Consider the following 18,925-nt stretch of genomic DNA (forward strand, 5'->3'; position numbering starts at 1 on the left):
TCTCTAGCTCCGGTGAGCGGGGGCTACTCTTTGTTGCGGTGCCTGGGCTCCTTCTCATTGCGGTGGCTTCTCATGTTGCCGAGCACCGGCTCTATGCGCGCAAGCGGGCTCAGTAGTTGCCGCTCACGGGCTCTAGAGTGCAGGCTCGGTAGATATGGCGCTTGGGCTTAGTTGCTCCGTGGTATGTGGGATCTTCCCGGACCAGGGCTTGAACCCGTGTCCCCTGCATTAGCAGGTGGATTCTTAACCTCTGTGCCACTAGGGAAGCCCTCCCAACAGATTCTTAATCTAGAATCCATAAAGGAATTTCAAGGGGTGTATCAACCCCAAAACTTACATGCAAAATTTTACATGTGTGCACATTTTTTCTAAGGAGAGAATCTTAACTTTCATCGGAATCTTAAAGAAATTAATCACAAGAAAGTGCAGAATTACTTCTCTTCCAGCCCTCCTAGCTTTGAAATTCTGCAGTCCAATTATTTAGACAGCCTTCCTTTTAAAAACTTAGAGGCAGACAAATTATTTTATTTCTACCCTTCTCTTTCATATAAAGTATTGCTTCACTACATAACAACCTGTGCAAACTGCTGTAAAAAGTATGAGCCCTGGGAAAACAGATATGTAACACGACATAGATCAGGATCAAGAAAGCTTCTCAACCAGAAATAATTTAACCTAAATGCCCATCAGGAGGGGAACTTGTTAAATAAAACATGGCACATCCATTCAATAGTACATTATGCATCTGTAAGAAGACATAAGGAACTTCCTTATGTACTGATACAGAAAGGTTTTTAAGATAAATTAAATGCTAAAAGCAGACTGTAGAATAATGTTTTCAGAATATTGCCATACATATACAAAGGGTGGGTGGGGGAGAATAGATGTGTGTGTTTAATTACTTACATATTTATTTGTTTGCATATCAAAAACTAACTCTGGAAGGATACACAAAAATACTAATACCATTGGCTGCCTATGAGGGAGGGAACTGTATGGCTGGGGCACAGGGATGGGAAGGAGACTTTTTAACTACTTCCCTTCTATATTTTTTGAATTTTTAATAATATGAATCTTTTATCAATTCAAAGTTAGAATCTTAAAATCTACCTTGCTTTTTAAAATTTTTTAGTAAAAATGTTTTTACAATGTTCATACTAAAAATGCATAAATAAGGACACAGCTTAATGAATTTTCAAAGTGAAAATACCTGTTTAAACAGTATCTTGAAAAAGAAACAGACCACTACCAGCACCCGCAAAAGTCTCCTGCCTCCCAAATTGGTGACCACTAGTCTGACTTCTAGAACCATATGCTCATTTTGCCTTTTTTCTAAATTCATGAAAATGGAATAATATACTATGTTCTCTTTTGTGTCCAGCTTCTTTAACTCATTATGTTTGTAAGATTCATCATGTTTTAGGTGAAACAGGAATTCTTTCCTTCTCATTGCCCTAGTAAGTCTATTATATGAATATGTTATAGTTTATTTATCCTTTTTACTGTAGGTGGAAATTAGAGTTGTTTCCGGTGTGGAGCCATTATGAATAGTATTGCTACCAATGTTTTTGCATGTATCTTTCAGTGAACATATGTATGTATTTCTGTTGGGGATATACCCAGAACTTGAACTACTGATTTACAGACAATGTAGAGTTTCATCTTTAATAAGTTCTCTGTTTTTCAAAGTGGTTTCTAATTTAGACTCCTACCAGCAGTACACGAACGTTCTAGTTGCTCTACATTCTTGCCAATACTTACAAAACTTAGTATAGTCAGGTTTTCTGGTTGGTTTCTTTTAGCCATTCTGGTTGGTATGAGGTGGTAATGCATTGAGACTTTAACTTGCATTTTCTTTAAGTTTACTGAACCTGAGCATGTTCCCATATGTCCACTGGCCATTTAGATATTCTCTTTTATAACCTGCCTATTCAAGTATTTTGCCCATTTTTTAGATTGGGTTGCCTTCCTTTCCCTTACTGATTTTCAGAGGTTCCTTCTATATTCTAGACATGATCCTTTGTTAAACGTACATGTTGCAAATATCTTCTTCCTCCCTGTGTCTTCCTTTTTCACTTTTTAATGGTGCATTTTGATGAGCAAAAATTCTTATTTTTAATGTAGTCCAATTTACTCATTTTTTTCTTTTATATTTATAGTGACTTTTGTGTCCTGTTTAAGAAATCTTTGCTTACCTTAAGATCATGAGGATATTCTTGTATGTTATCTTCTAAAGTTTGATTATTTTAATATTTACATTTAGATCTACAATCATTTTAAGGGCTTTTTGTGTACAGTGTGAAATACGAGTCAAGTCAGTTTTTTTCACATGACTATTCAATCCAATTGACCCAAGTACCCCAGCACCATTGTAGTGCAGTGTCACTTATGTCATATAATAAATGTTCAGAGATACTTGGATCTGTTTCTATATTCTTTATCCTGCTCCATTGGGCTATTTGTCTATTCTTGAGCTAATACCACACTGTCCTAATTACTGGAGATTTAGAATAAATCTTGCTATTTGGTAGAAATTTTTTTTAAAGAAAAAAATGAGGTGGGGATCTATTTACATGTCTTAAGTCACCCCTATCTAACAGCCAACAGCCTAGTTACTGCCATAGCAGAGGTGTTCCTGGCAGAGCACCTAGAGTGGTTCTCTCACATCAATGCTCTCCAGGTCAGTCTAAGAGAGCAGGGGCCCAATCTGGGGAAACAGGGGGAGGACCAAGAAATGGTCCTTTCACAAGGCCGGTAAAACTGATACAAACCTGATCTCACAGGGATATTCTGAGAACTGAACAAAACACTGTATATAGTTAATTCAATCTGTGGCACATAGTTAAACACTCAATAAACATTAACTTTTATTATTATTTTTTCATTTTCATATTCCTCACATCTAGCACAGGGCCCAGCAGAGAGACGACATGCAGTGAATCACTATTTTAGAATTTTAGAATAGGATGGCATTTAGAGATAACTTTTTCCCAGTTCTTCATCCTTGCAGGGGAAGAATATGAAGCCCAGAGAGATTAAATATGTCCCCCAGAGTCACACAGCCACACCGGACAGATCCTAGGAACTAACCAGACCTCCTGACTCCCAATGCAGAAATTTTTTCACTGAACCCTCTGCATTATTAAAGTTCTTAACAGTGGTAGTCACCCCAGGGTCCTAGACTTTGCTATGAGTAAGAAGCCAACTTCTATAACCAACCATCAAGGTGCAGGGGTTTGGGTCTCCTGCAGAGGGTCTCCTGCATACCCGAGGCCAAATGCAGCGATCCAGACTTCTCATCATGACAGCACTGCAGTCAGAGCTGTGAAGAATGCTAAAGTCAGAATGCAAAGGGGAGTGGCTGAAATTTTCCAGCAGGGAAGGGAGGAGCTTCTTTGAAGCCTGCAGGAGGCTTTTCTTAACCAGGGAAAATGCCAGGGCTCTTCAAAAGTGTCGCCTTAGGAGAACAAAAAGAAGAAAGCTGATTCTAGTATCCCTCTTGGCATCTCACTTGCTTTTCCATGTTGGCCTAGATCTGTCTAGACCAATCCACACCATCAGGAGTCCACTGTGATATTATATTTCAGTTCTGAGCCAGGGCACAGCATAGCTAGCAAGAGCTTGAGTGCATGAGATTTCAGACACCAGTTCCTATAATTTTACCTGCTCAGTCTTTCTCATCCCCTCCTTTTTATTCCTACTGCCTAAGTTTAGACCTTCATGACTGCCATGGGGAGCTACTAAAGATATCTGTGCAAGAGATGTACATGACTAGGGCTGTGTTTCGGGAAGGCCACCCTGACTGCCCATGAAGGAGAGCTAGGCAGGAAAGGAATGGAGGCTACGAGAAAGATGGCAAGGAAGATGGACTACTGCCCACCATCAAACTTTGGTACTCCTGTGACTGACCTGGATTCACCGTGAGTTGGCCCAGGGCGGCCATCCTTGGATCCCTGTAGAAGTACAATATGATGCCCAAAATGGGCCATGGGATAAATCACTAAACCATTTTTGTACAGAAATATCCATATTACTCTTATTTTACAGACAGAAAACTGAGGTCCTCTGAAGGATGTTATTTGGCCAAGGCTACTGGGGAACTTTGCTGGCAAAGAACAGATAGAGAAAGGACTCAGATTAGAATCACAGACTGTTATAGCTGGAAGGTAACTTAGAGATAACTTAGTTTCTCCTTCCTTCCTCCCCTAATTTTATATAAGGGGGAAGTCGAGGTCCAGAAAGGTTAAAATAAAGGTTACAATAGTAAGGAAATGGAAAAGGCAACCACTTTGGGTCTAGCCATGGCTAGAAGCTGAGTCTGTGGCCCCAAACCCAGGCTCTCTCCTCTAGATTCTGCAAAAGTAATGATAGTAGCTGCCTATCACTATAGGTGGCATTCTCTAGGGTGGGAAAGTTGGGAAGAAATTGTATCATCTGAATCCTCAAATGAAAAGCTGACAGACCTGCAGCATATACAGCTTCCAGAAATTCTGCTGATGGAAATTTTAAAAGCTACACCTGGGGACTTAAATGATTTGGTGATGGTACTCTGAACAGTCCATAATGAGCCGTAGGGTACACAGAAATCAAGTGGTTATGTTTATAACTCAGTGTAGCACACTCAAGAAATGTACACCAGACAGAAGGCCTGACCCTGACTGGGATGGCAGAGAGGCTCAGCCTGGTGCTGCATAAAGAGCCCTAGACTAAGATGGAAGCCAAAGAATATCTGGGGGACTTCCCTGGCAGTCCAGTGGTTAAGACTGCGCGGTTCCACTGCAGGGAGCACGGGTTTGATCCCTGGTTGGGGAACTAAGATCCTGCATGCTGTACAGCATGGCTGAAAAAAAAAGAAAATCTGGGCTCAAGTACTGTCTTAGTCACTACATGACATTGAGTGACCTCTCTAGGTGTCAGTGTCTTCATCTGTAATACCTAAGGTTCTTGTGAAGCTCAAAATAGTGAATTTCTGTGAAATGGAAATAGTATGGACATTAGATTGATTCTGACCACTGTCAGTTCAAATAATGGCTCTGGAAATTACTAGCCACTTGGGAAAGTCATTTAATGAGTCTTAGATTCCTTAAACAGCGTCCTTAATAACCACAGCATATCTGAGGATTAAATAAAATATACCATTTATAATACTGTTAAATGAAATAATGCTTTTAAAGCCTGGCACACAGTGGTTACACGTCTGGTATATAGTAGTTGCTCAATAAGTGGTATCTTTAAAGAAAGACTGAGTAATGTACACAGATAGGACATTATTTTTACTACAAATTGGAGGTAAGCATGCTCCTAGTATCCTATTGGTGTGCTTTACAGAATGAGACATCTATTAAGCACCTGCTGTGTGCAAAGTGCTGATTCAACCACTCTAAAGAAAGAGTCCAAAGAAAGAGAAAACACAGTCCCAGTTCTAAAGAGGCTTACAGTTCAGAGAAAGAGAGAGAGAGAAGACACACATGAAAGAACCAGTCCTCTCAGGACTTCCCTGGTGGTACAGTGGTGAAGAATCCACCTGCCCATGCCGGGGACACGGGTTCGAGCCCTGGACCGGGAAGATCCCACATACCGCGGAACAACTAAGCCTGTGCGCCACAACTACTGAGCCCACGCTCCGCAACTACTGAAGACCGCCTGCCTAGAGCCTGTGCTCCGCAACAAGAGAAGCCACTGCAATGAGAAGCCCACGCACCACAACGAATAGTAGACCCCGCTCGCCACAACCAGAGAAAGATCATGCACAGTAACAAAGACCCAATGCAGCCAAAAATAAATTAATTAATTAATTTTAAAAAAAAAAGAAGAAAAAGAACCAATCCTCTCAATTTAATCATAACAAGCAGCCCACCTCCCATGGCAAGTTCAACACAAGCTACCTTGCTGCACCATGTCAATTAAAACCCAAGAGCAATGACCTCAGGTGGTCGCAGCTGAAAGTGCAACGAGCAGGTCAGTACTCCTAGGTTTTTTGCATGACATATAAGGGTATATAGTAGTTCCTCAATAAATGGCAACTTTAAAAAAAGTTAATCTAGACCTGTCTACCTCTCAAGTCTCATGTACCATCATCCTCTAGTGCCCACTTGAGATTCCAGGATTAACAAACTGCTAAAAGTTTCCCAACTGCATCTCCAGGATCAATGACTTTCCACCTTTGCCCAGAATGTTTCCCCTCCCTGCAGAGTCTGACTCTTCACCCAACATCCTCAATGTAACTCCTAGTAATTTTTTGTTGCTGTTGTTGTTGCTTTTTGCGGCACCCACGCGGCGTGCGGGATCTTAGTTCCCCGATCAGGGGTGGAACCCGTGCCCCCGCAGTGGAAGCGCGGCATTTTACCACTGGACCGCAAGGGAAGTCCCTCCTAGTCATTTTTTTTTTCTTTTGCGTACACGGGCCTCTCACTGCTGCGGCCTCTCCCGTTGCAGAGCACAGGCTCCGGACGCGCAGGTTCAGCGGCCACGGCTCACGGGCCCAGCCGCTCCGCGGCATGTGGGATCTTCCCGGACCGGGGCACGAACCCGCGTCCCCCGCATCGGCAGGCGGACCCCCAACCACTGCACCACCAGGGAAGCTCCCCTCCTAGTCATTTTTTAAGGCTCTGTTCATGCTCTTCCAGGAAGACTTCCTTCATTCCTCATGCTGAGTTAGGTACTACGCCTATGTGTTCCCATAGCAACCCCCTCCCCATTATACATCACTATCACTTATCACATGTATCCATTTATTCAACAAATATTTTCTGACCCATAGTGATAAGCCAGACCAGGGTTAGCAATGGGGATATGATAGTAAATAAGACAGCCATAGTCTCTGCTTGCTGAAACTTGCAATCTATTGGGAAAGGCATACAGAGAACGATTATAAGAAGATGCATGTTTTGAGGGAGGGAAATAGAGTGCTATGGGATTGTAAAAAAGAGGGACTAATGCCATCATCAGCATCATCATTATCACTACCAGTAACTACTACTGCAAGTTGCCCTTCTACAAAGAGGAAATAAACTGTCTGAGTTCAAAAACCTTACTCTCTTGCCCCAGAGTCTGAAAAATAGAACATATAACAGCTAAAACTGACAGCAATTTATGTTGTCTCTATTTCATCCTCCCACATCTTCCTCTTGGCAATGCTTTTATTCTTGGGCTGCTATTACCCTAAAATTGGAGGCTGAACAACAGCTGAGGGCAAGTAAGTAAGTGGTCTTGGGAGATATGACCTAGCACTATACAAATGTGAAGGACTATATTCTTTTTATTTTTATCAAATAAAAATCACTCCAAACAATCTGAAGCCTTTTAAATTTAACAGAATGATGCAGGGCCCTTGAAGGAATAATGAGATTACACACTGAGACACAGTGCTATGGCTGCAGATATGCTCTGAAGTGTGAGCCCCCACTGCCATGAGTCAAGGTGGGTCTTACATGATGAGAGAAGAAAAAGGAAGATATCATGTCTTAAAGAAGAAAGAGCATGTACAAAGAACAGAAGCATGAGACAGAATGGGTGTATGAGAAAATGTGCCTGAAGTATAGTGTGCAAAATGGGAAATCACTGAGAAGGAGATTGGGTCTGTGCTGAGAGACCCGAAATCCCACTGAGGATACAGAAAAAACGGTTTGCTATCATCCCCCATGCTGCCACCCAAGAGGAAGCTTTGTTTTCACCTCTCTTCTCACTAACTCCTCAGAGAAGCATCAAGGACAAGGGCACAGGATGGAGGGATGGAAACCAACCTAGAGTTATAAACCAGGCCATGCAAGATAGAGATAAAACCAGTATTGACAAGGAAAGCTGAGGTGAGGTAGATGTGCCTTTTCCTTCCCAAGGTTCAGGAGTCATAAGGCTGAGTGTGGAACCTTTGGAAGGAGGAGTGAAGAGATTATACCAGCAGAAAAGGGACAAGGGTTGGCCACTTTGTGCATGAGAATTAACTCTTGTCTCAGGGATGTAGGGCTCAAGAGAGTAGAGGAGCCAGCCTGAGAGTCAGAGAAGAAAAAATGGGAAAATGGCTGTTTATTGTTTTTTCTAGGTTCTAAGTTCAGGGAAGAAAGGAAGCTAAAAGATGACTTCTAGCTTTTCCAGTCCAGTTCCCCAGGGGTGCAAAAGAGACAGGGACTTGGGACAGAGCCTCTGTAAGCTGGCGGATGAAAGTTTTCATTGTGCGCTTCCGTGCGGGAAGTGAGGAGCCTCTAGCAGCTTCCATCACCATCCAGCCCTATTGTGCTAGCCACCCTGGAACAATGAATGACATCAGAGAAAACCCTACAGCCCTAACAAAAGGGAGCATCACTCCCTTCAAGCAACCAAGGTCATCTGGAGGCAGCTGTTTGCAGAGAATGGGTTGTTTGCCAGCTCTGATTTACAAAACCTCGGGGCAGCTCCAATAACCACATTTAGGTTCAGCTCAGTCAATATTTATTGTCCTCTACTTGATGCCAGGCTTTGTGCTGGACACTGGGGATACAGAAAAAATATGAGACATGGCCTCTACCCTGAGTATGCTCATCATCTAGGAGGAGAAACAGTCATCAGAACAGGTGGTTAAAACAGAGCAGCAAGTCCTAGGATAGAGGAAGCACAAGGAACTCCAGCAGCTCATGGTAGGACAAGTAACCCAGTGCAGGGAATCAGAGGTTTCTCAGAAGGAGAGATTTGTTCTTCCCCTCCTCATCCTGCTTCCTCAATGGGATTTAGATGTTCAGAATGTATTGGCCAAGTGAAGAAGGAGAGCAGGTCTTCCAAGTAGACAGAAGAGCAGGTGAGAGGTCTCAAAACAGTATGATGGGGCTTCCCTGGTGGCGCAGTGGTTGGGAGTCCGCCTGCCGATGCAGGGGATCCAGGTTCGTGCCCCGGTCCGGGAAGATCCCACATGCCGCGGAGCGGCTGCGCCCGTGAGCCATGGCCGCTGAGCCTGCGCGTCCGGAGCCTGTGCTCCGCAACGGGAAGAGGCCACAGCAGTGAGAGGCCCACGTACTGCAAAAAAAAAACCCCCAGTATGATGATTTGAGTATGGTATCCATGAGATGGGAGAGGAGGCTGGAGAGAAAGATGGGACAGATGGCATTAGACATGCCATTAAGCTTCCTTTTATAACAAGCCAAGGAGTGGGCCAGAGCATGGTATATACAGAAAATTATCTATGAGGGAGGATCCCAAGAAATTGAAAAAAACAAAAAACTCATACCCAAACAAAACTAATTTTATTTTCTGCTAATTTATGTGAGACTTTTAGAAGGGGGATATTGCAAAATAAAACAACTCCAAGAACTTACTCTGAGGTGTCACAACTCAGAAAGGGTGTAAATCACTCCTTCTTCTGAATTTTAAATAGCACTTTGTATCTTCCTTTCAGCACTTGTCACTTTCTGCTTGGGAGCATAATTATTTGTGTCTTATCTCTAGTGGTTTATCAGCTCCCTGTGAGCATGAACCAGGTCTTGTTCATTCATACTATAAAATTTTATTGCAACTCAGTCTGAATAGGCAAGGCACCCCCAACAGTACCTAGCACATAATAGATGCTTGAAAAATGTATCATAGCATTATGGAGTTACATGATATCAGAGCTGAAAGACTCTTGAAGATATTCTAATCCAGAGTTTCTCAAACTTCGTGAAGAGTCTGACAAGAGCTATGGACTCTCTTCCCAGAAAAAGTCACACATAGAAAACATTTTACATATAATTTCAGGACCTGCCATGCCCAAAGAGGTTAGGTTAACTTACCCCAAATCATGAAGCTAATAACTGGCAGAACCAAGCCTAGAACACAAGTTTCCTGGTTCCCAATTCAGTACTCTTCTCATCACAAAGGAACAATTTTAGTAGGGCTGTTTCCTGCTGGAAAGGTGCCTGATACAAGCCTCAGGTGTGGCAACATTCCTGTCATGAAATTCCTTGATATAAGGATGTTGCTCAGGAGAACGTGGCAAGTTTAGTGGCTTCTGAGGCCCAAATGCAGTGGTACTGGACTTCTGCCAAGGTGAGAGAGGCAATGGGAGATGTGCGGGGTTGCATGGGAGCATCGAACTAAGCCAAAGAACCAAAAGCGATGTTGAAATCTCCCCAAGTAGAACAGCAAAATCTTCCTAACTATACTGTTTTCAGGAAGTGATAGAATCGTGACTCAAAGCTAGACTGTCTGACTTTCAAGCCAGTTTTGTGTCCATCCCACTACAAAATCCTCTGCAAATGCACAAAAAATCCAACCACCACAGAAGCAATCCTTCAGCTGGAGCCAAAGAAATAGGCTAAATAATCTTACAATGCTTAGAAACAACTCCCAGTTATCTGTGATAATGGATTAAAGAAACACATACATATTTTAAATCTGTAAATACTGTAAAAATCAGCTATTTGGCTGAAAATGTGAATCCACCTCTATGTGCCACAAACCATTCATTCAACTGAACTGAACATATCATTTCCATTGTGAGGTCCCTATTGAACTAAGTACTAAGAAGATATTTTCTTTACATGTCACAAATAATAAAACCAAAGAATTTGCTTTTCACTGTGATAACCTGGCCTAGGGACAAGATTAGGAACTGGCAAAAACATCTCCACTCTGGATCATATCCAAACTAATGAACTGGAGAGGACTGAGGGACAACCCTCTATCCTTTCTAGCTCCAGTATAATCCAACCTATGCACATCTGATCTTCAGGGTCTTTGTAAAAGCTGCACACTATCCTTCTCTAAAGGACCCCTGCCCCTCTTACCTCTTGTGCTTTAACTAGGTGCTTGTATCTTCCAATGCCATGCGTGGGCTGTGACCTGTAGTGCCGACTGATGCTCAGCAGAATGCCAGCTAAAAGAGAGAAAATAAGACAAACCTGTTTCAAAGCTCCTCCAGGGACAGATAGATCATACATGAGGAGACAAATTCTCCATCGTGAAATGGAATATTTGGGGAGAGTGAGCCTCTTGCTGGTTTAAAGAACCAGAGCTATTTCTTGATCCTGAGCTGACACTCGGTTTACCCCATTTTTCTCTCCGCTTGGCCCCTGGACTATATCTAATCCCCACCACCCATCTTTCTTTGAGAAATTCTCTCCAGCTAGAGCCACTGCTGGTAGGGGGACAAAATACATTCTCACAGGGCTCTCATTTTCTCCGTTCCTCAACAGGCAATAATCCTTTTGAAGTTTTCCAATGAAGATTGTTCAGAGAGACAGGTGGCAAATACAACCAGGAAAAAGGACAATCACAGATTTCCACAGTTTTTTAAACTACCTAATTTGCTTTATTTGTGTTGATATGTAATAATCTCCAACAGACTTTGTTAAGTGAATAACAATAAAAACTAAAAACCTAAGGTACAGAACAGTGTGTATGTAAAAAATAGGATCTGTATACACATATTCACTGTGGTAGACCTAGAGATATGCCACCCAGATTCCCTTCAAAGAAGGACTTGCTGATATATACATATTCTCCTTTAATCCTCATTATTTTTATCTTCATTTACAAATAAAGAAACTGCAGCTCAAAAAAATAGGAATTGGCCAAGGTCAACCAGCAAGTAAAAGGCAGAACTGCAATTTAAACCCAGGTCTATGTGACTGAACAGCCTGTTCTCAGATGTGTTATAACATCTGAATTTCTGGAATACAAAAGCTAGCTAGGGACTTCCCTGGTGGTCCAGTGGTTAAGAAACCACCTTCCAATGCAGGGGATGTGGCTTTGATCCCTGGTTGGGGAACTAAGATCCCATGTGCCGCGGGGCAACTAAGCCCACGCGCCACAACTACTGAGCCCGTGCACTCTGAAGCCCACGAGCCACAACTAGGGAGCCTGCGTGCCACAACTAGAGAGCCCACACACCACAACTAGAGAGAAGCCCACGCACCGCAACAAAAGATCTCACATGCCACAGCGAAGATCCCGCATGCCGCAACTAAGATCCGATGCAGCCAAATTAAAAAAAAAAAAATCTAGCTAGACTTGATCGTTTCCATATCTGATATCAGCTCCTTATCTCTACCCTTCACTGGAACCAGCCCTACACAGCTCTGTTATGTCTGTCTGTCTCTCTCGCTTGTTCCCTACCTTCTGGAAAAGTACTAGTCCTAGGTTCTGCCCCCTTCCCTCCCAGCTCCTGTGGTCCTGCATCTCCCCAGGGCCATCACTTTGTGGGGGGCTAAACACAAAATGGTGTGGAAAAGTCTAATGACATCAAGAGAAATGTTTCTTAAGCTTCTCTTTTCTAAAATGTGCTTCCAAGCAGGTCTGCTCTGTGCCAGGCCAATCAAGAATCATGGGTTCAGAGACTTTCCCTATGTTTACAATCCACAGTATTTCATCAAGACAACCCTGGTATATCATGGATCCCTTCCATGATGTGTATTAGTCCGCATTTACCATTATATGCCAACAACCGAATAGATACTGGGACAGTTACAAAGATGACTAAAATATACTACTTTCCCTAGAGACACTCAATGTGTACTGGGGAAGGATGATGGGAAAGCAGATAATTACCTTATAGTGTACAAAATACTTTAATGGAGATGAGAGCAAGGAACTTAGAGGAAAGAACCACTAACTCCACCTTAGGGGTGAGCGGGGCGAAGTGGAAGACGGTACAGAGGAATAGGTTCATGGAGGTAACAGCTGAATTCTTTTTTTTTTTTTAAGTCAGTTTTCTCATCTTTATTATTTATTTGGCTGCATCAGGTCTTAGCTGCGACACGCAGGATTTTCGCCACAGCACGCGGGATCTTTCGTTGCAGCGCATGGGCTTCTCTCTAGTTGTGGCGCACAGGCTTAGTTGCCCCGAGGCATGTGGGATCTTAGTTCCCTGACCAGGGATCGAACCCGCGTCCCCTGCATTGGAAGGCGGATTCTTAACCACTGGACCACCAGGGAAGTCCCAACAGCTGCATTCTTGAAAGAGGAGTAAGAGTTTAACACGCATGGAAGAAGGAGGTATTTTTGGCAGAGGCTTCCAGAGAGCACTGAACATAACTGAGGTATCTTCTTGGCCACAGTCCCAGCTGACTCTTTGAGGCTTTAGGTTCCAGACTCTGCAACCTGGGGCCCCGCCCAAACAGCTGATATCCAAATCCCCTTGATTGGGTACACAACCATCCTCAGATCAGAGCCTTGAAAATTAATCCATCCCAAAAGATTTTATTATGACTTTAAAACATGACCTCCTAAAAAGCACTGAACTCTCCAAAGCATGTTTACTCACTCAACAAATATTTATTACTACCCACTGGGGTAGCCAGAAACAATTATACCCTCACAACCATGTGAATGGCACACACTAGAGTTGTGCAATGTACAAACAACCCAATATCCATGGCAGGCCCGGGTTGGTACCAACCACTGCCCTAGATGCTGGAGCTGTAACAATGGGCAAAGACAAAGTCCCTGCAATACAGAATCTATGATCTAGTGGCGAGACAGTAATATCAATGCAGGTGATAAGGGCTACCTACAATAAGGGCTATATACATGAGAGAGGCACTAAGGCTGGACTTGTGGTGTCAGGAAAGGATTCTTAGAGCAGGTGGCTTTTAAGTAAAACCTGACAGATGACTAGGAGTTAGAGAGAACACAGTATGGGGAGGGGAAGACCCAGAGAGAGAATTTCAAGGCAGAGTATAAGCAGCAGGGTGGCAAGAGATGAGCTTACAGAAACAGGCAAAAAATTTAGGAAGGGCTTAATTATTCAGTACTTATGATGTGCCAGACACTGTGCAATGAAGTGAAGATATAACAGGGGACAAGGCCAACAAAACTCAGCTTATGGAGCTTATAGTCTAGTAGGAGGAGGGAATCATTAATGGAGGAGGGAAGTCACAAAATAAATATGAAGGCTTCCCTGGTGGCGCAGTGGTTGAGAGTCCGCCTGCCGATGCAGGGGACACGGGTTCGTGCCCCGGTCCAGGAAGATCCCACATGCCGCAGAGCGGCTAGGCCCGTGAGCCATGGCCGCTGAGCCTGCGCGTCCGGAGCCTGTGCTCCGCAACGGGAGAGGCCACAACAGTGAGAGGCCTGTGTACCGCAAAAAAAAAAAAATTAAATTAAATAAATAAATAAATATGAAATTACAAATTGTGATGAATGATAAAAAGCGCTATGGCAATACAATCAGTGGATCTATTTTAGATTGGAATATCAGGAAAGGCCTCTAAAAGAAAATGACATGTGAACTGAAACCAGATTTCAGAGGAAAATAGTAATAGTGGTTATCCCCAGGGAGAAGTGGCTAGATGGCAGGAGAGAGAGACTTACTGTTGACTTTATACTCATGTATCTTTTAAAACTTGTTCCATGTACATGCATTATCTACTCAAATAAATAAATAAAATAAATTGAGACCTGAAAGGCAGATAGGAGTTTATTAGGTAAAAAGATAGAGAATGAATATTCCAGGCAGAGGGAATAGCGTGTGCAAGGGCCCCAGAGGCGGACGCAGATTGGCACATTCAAGGAACAAAAAGACTGTCCATGTGGCTGAAGCAAAGTGAAAGGGGCTGAGTGCACCAGAGATTAGGGCAGTGGATTGGAACCCACCACTCTGAGCCATGTTAAGGGTTTGGATTTCATGCTGAACAGCGGAGAAATTATATGTCTAATGTGTTTCTAAAAGATCACTTTGGTTGTTGTGGGTGGAAGGTGGTTGGAGGGGGAGTGTGGATGGAAGTTCAAGCAAAGATTCAAGTAGTATCCTTGGCTGAGTTGTTGTTGTTAGTCTTCCTGTATCCACACCCCCCCTCTCTATTCCATCCTTTAAAGCTGACAAATTAATCCTTCTAAAACACAAACCTAATCATGTTATTCTCTTTCATTAATTCAACAATTTATTCACTGCACACACACAATTTTTAAAAAGGACTTACTCTATGCCAGGCACTGTATCAGGCACTACAGTAACACCAATAAATGAGACAAGGAAGGTCCTTGCTATATTTCAAAATGTTTGATGATTTTTTACTGCCTGAAGTTCATACTCCTTAGGCAAGCATTTAAGAGTCTCAATTTTATAATCTAGTTCCAACCACTTCACATCCTCACCCTCCATCCTCCAGGCTTTTAAAACCTTGCTTCTCAGCCACAGAGCTACACTTGCCATTCTGTATAAACCATGCAGTTCTCATGCCTCTGTGTGGTGCTGGGCTGTCCCCCTTGCTGGAACTGCACCTCTCTGACTGGTGATATCCTTCACAGCCTCCATGGCCAGCTTAAATGTCGTCTCTGTGCTGCCCTAAACATACAAACATCATCAAGAGTTTACAGTTGCAGCTCTCCCATGCCTCCATTATATAGTAAAATATTTTGTGTAAATTAAAAAACAACAACAACCCAGGCACTCGTCACCATCTTTAAGTACCAGAAATTCAATCACCCACCAGTGGTTTCAAGTAGCAGAACCAAAAGTGATCTTTGAGATGATGACACATCTTAGGTGAAAATGCCACAAATGCTTGCCTCAGCCTCTAATCTACTGGAATTCCTTGGCAAGGAGGCATTTTCAAATTTAGTTTGGGGCAATTTCTATAATTAGAGCAGTTGGTTAATTAAGAAGCTGGTTCAAACTACTGTTAAATTAACCCTTTTCTCTCTTAAATGAAAGGTTTTTGGTCAAATTACCAGTGGTTAAACTGCTTAATTAGTTGTTTTAATTATAAAATTTACAAGTTTGAAAGCCTCTGATTTCCATTAAGTTCAACTGAATTTTTTCCCCTGCTTGTGTCATTAAGCTGGTTTCCTGCTGTCATATTAACATTGCAGCCTCCTGAGAGAAAAGGCAACTCTTTTCGTTGAAGAAGATACAAAACCCCATGATTTCAAAAGGAGGCTTTGAAAATCTTTCAGTTAGTACAATTATAGAATGTAATCATGTATTGACTTCTCCCACAACATGTCCCTTCCCTTTATATATGCCAGAGCCAACTGTCCTTCAATGTCCTTGTTTACTAAACTGGGAACTAAACCCATCAATCCAGGATGGGGATAAACAACTTCATTTTAATTATTTCTCCTTCAAAATTAGAACAAGCATTTTGGCAGGGCTATGCAAGAGGGAAAGAGGAAAAAGCTGGGGTAACCCCAGCCAAGAGTCTAATTACAGGATATTTTCTCCATCCAATACACATCCCTGAAGGGCAGATACACCCCAGCAGGTGGCAAATGGTATGTGCTCAGTAAGTGTTGGGGTGTTTTTGTTTGCTTGTTTTGTTTTGAAATTATAGAGATATTTTACCAAGACAATCTGCAATGATTTGGCTCTGGTGGCTACCCACTTTTTTCAAAATCTCTTTTCAAACTTCTTTCAGTTTAGAATTTCTAATTACATTGAACTATTTGGACTTGAATGTACCATGTTTTTTTTTTTAATAAATTTATTTAATTTATTTATTTTTGGCTGTGTTGGGTTTGCGTTGCTGCGTGTGGGCTTTCTCTAATTGCGGCGAGCGGGGGCTACTCTTCGTTTTGTGATGCGCGGGCTTCATTGCGGTGGCTTCTCTTGTTGCGGAGCATGAGCTCTAGGCACGCGGGCTTCAACAGTTGTAGCATGCAGGCTCAGTAGTTGTGGCTCGCGGGTTCTAGAGCGCAGGCTCAGTAGTTGTGGCGCACGGGCGTAGGTGCTCTGTGGCATGTGGGATCTTCCCAGACCAGGGCTCGAACCGCGTCCCCTGCATTGGCAGGCGGATTCTTATCACTGAGCCACCAGGGAAGTCCCGAATGTACCATGTTTTGATGACTCCACCTTTTTGCTCATGCTATAATAAGAAGAGTCTGAGTTCCCTTCATTTAACCTCTTTAGACCTCTTTATATATTTACTTCTACCTCTCCATGTACGTTTAAAGCAGTAAGAAAAAGATGGTTACTACAATGAGGCCCATCCCTTAGAGAGAGCAGCTGGGATGGTACCCAGGGCCCACAGGGAGTATGATGTGTAAAGGTAGGAACAGGACACTGCTCCCTACTCTTCTTTTCCGAACACCATTATAATTCAATTTTGAAATTTCTAACTTTAAAGAAATCTCAAAGACACATGAAAAACGCCAACAAAGCTGTGTCCTTTCAAAGAGAATAACTTTGGCATGCTGATATTGGTGAGTTACCCTGGGCCTTGGAGCCTTCTAGGCACTGAGATTCCACAATTGAAATGGGCAAAGGAAAGGATAAATGGCCAGTAAATGTATGAAAATATGTTCAACCAACTAGTAATCAAAGACATGCAAATTACAAATACAAGGGATGGCATTTTTTAACTTATTAATATTAACAAATATTAAAAAAATAACAATGTCGATGAGTGTATAAAAAGGGATTCTTAAATACCAAAAAAACTATAAAATGGTACAATCTTTCCAAAGAGCAATTTGGCAATACACATCAATAGCTTTAAAAATGTGCATTTTGGGACTTCCCTGGTGGCACAGTGGTTAAGAATCCGCCTGCCAATGCAGGGGACATGGGCTTGATCCCTGGTCCGGGAAGATCCCACATGCTGTGGAGCAACTAAGCCCGCACGCTGCAACTACTGAGCCCACGTGCCACAACTACTGAGCCTGTGTGCTGCAACTACTGAAGCTTGCATACCTAGAGCCCGTGCTCGGCAACAAGAGAAGCCACCACAATCAGAAGCTCACGCACCACAACAAAGAGTAGCCCCCGCTCGCCACAACTAGAGAAAGCCTACGTGCAGCAACAAAGACCCAGTGCAGCCAAAAAAAAAAATTAAAATGTGCATTTCCTTTGACCCAACAATTAGACTTTGAGAAATATATCCTATGTAAATAATCACAGAAGGGCAGAAATACTAATGTACAAGGATGTTTATCGTAGTGTTGTTTACATTGCAAGATTTTGGAGACAACTTAAATTTCTCCAAATAGGAAGCTGTTTGAGTAAATTGTTACTGTCCCTACCTCTCTTTTCAAAAGGATCTTTTATTCAATTGGACTTTTTTCAACAGCATTTAACATGCCCCATTTAATCCAGTTTCAAAAGCAAAATAAAACAAAAAACTACCTCGGAATCAGATACTAAAATATACCTCAAAACTACAGTAACCAGTAGTATTAAAACAGCTTGGTACTGGTATCAAATATACAGACAGATCTATAAAACAATACTAAATTACAATACAGTAGTTCTAGATCCATATGGAAACTTAGTATATGATAAGGTGACATTCTCAAATCTATGGGGAAAAGATGGATGTTTCAATAAATGTTAAAACAACTGGCTATGGGAGTTCCCTGGTGGTGCAGTGGTTAAGAATTCGCCTGCTAATCCAGGGGACATGGGTTCGAGCCCTGGTTGGGGAAGATCCCACATGCCGCAGAGCACCTAAGCCCGTGCACCACAACTACTGAACCTGCGCTCTACAGCCCGCAAGCCACAACTACTGAGCCCACATGCCACAACTACTGAAGCCCACGTGCCTAGTGCCCGTGCTCCGCAACAAAGAGAAGCCACGGCAATGAGAAGCCCACGCACCGCAACAAAGAGTAGCCCCCACATGCCTCAACTAGAGAAAGCCCACGCACAGCAACAAAGACCCAACGCAGCCAAAAATAAATTAATTAATTAAATAAATTTTTAAAAAGAACTTCCATTTAAAAAAGGAACTATATAAAAAGTTCTTACAAATCAAAAATGAAAAAGCAAACAATTCAAAAGAAAAATGGGCAAAAAATATGTGCAGGCAGTTCACAAGAGATACAAATGGCCAAAAAAATATGAAAAGATGACAAACTTTCTCAAGAAATGCAAATTAAAATGAGACATAATTTTCACCAGCAAAAAAGTAAGATGTTTTGTAAAACCCAGTTTGGGCCAGAAAATAGAAATGTAAATTAATACAACTTCTCTGAAGGGCAATCTGACAATACTTACCAAAATTTTCAACTGACAACCCATTGACTCAGCAATTTCAATTCCAGG

General features: G+C 42.4%; 1 protein-coding gene across 1 annotated transcript in view; it reads right to left on the bottom strand.

Moving 5' to 3' along the window:
* The window catches only part of MRPL48 (mitochondrial ribosomal protein L48), a 55,183-nt gene that overhangs the window by 13,060 nt on the left and 23,198 nt on the right, over positions 1-18,925 (bottom strand). The window contains exon 5 of the mRNA XM_019946608.2: positions 10,731-10,819. Coding sequence (XP_019802167.2) covers positions 10,731-10,819 — 89 coding nt within the window. The remainder of the gene's footprint in view (positions 1-10,730; positions 10,820-18,925) is intronic.

The sequence above is a fragment of the Tursiops truncatus genome, chromosome 8, assembly GCF_011762595.2.
Source record: "Tursiops truncatus isolate mTurTru1 chromosome 8, mTurTru1.mat.Y, whole genome shotgun sequence".
Classification (NCBI taxonomy): domain Eukaryota; kingdom Metazoa; phylum Chordata; class Mammalia; order Artiodactyla; family Delphinidae; genus Tursiops; species Tursiops truncatus.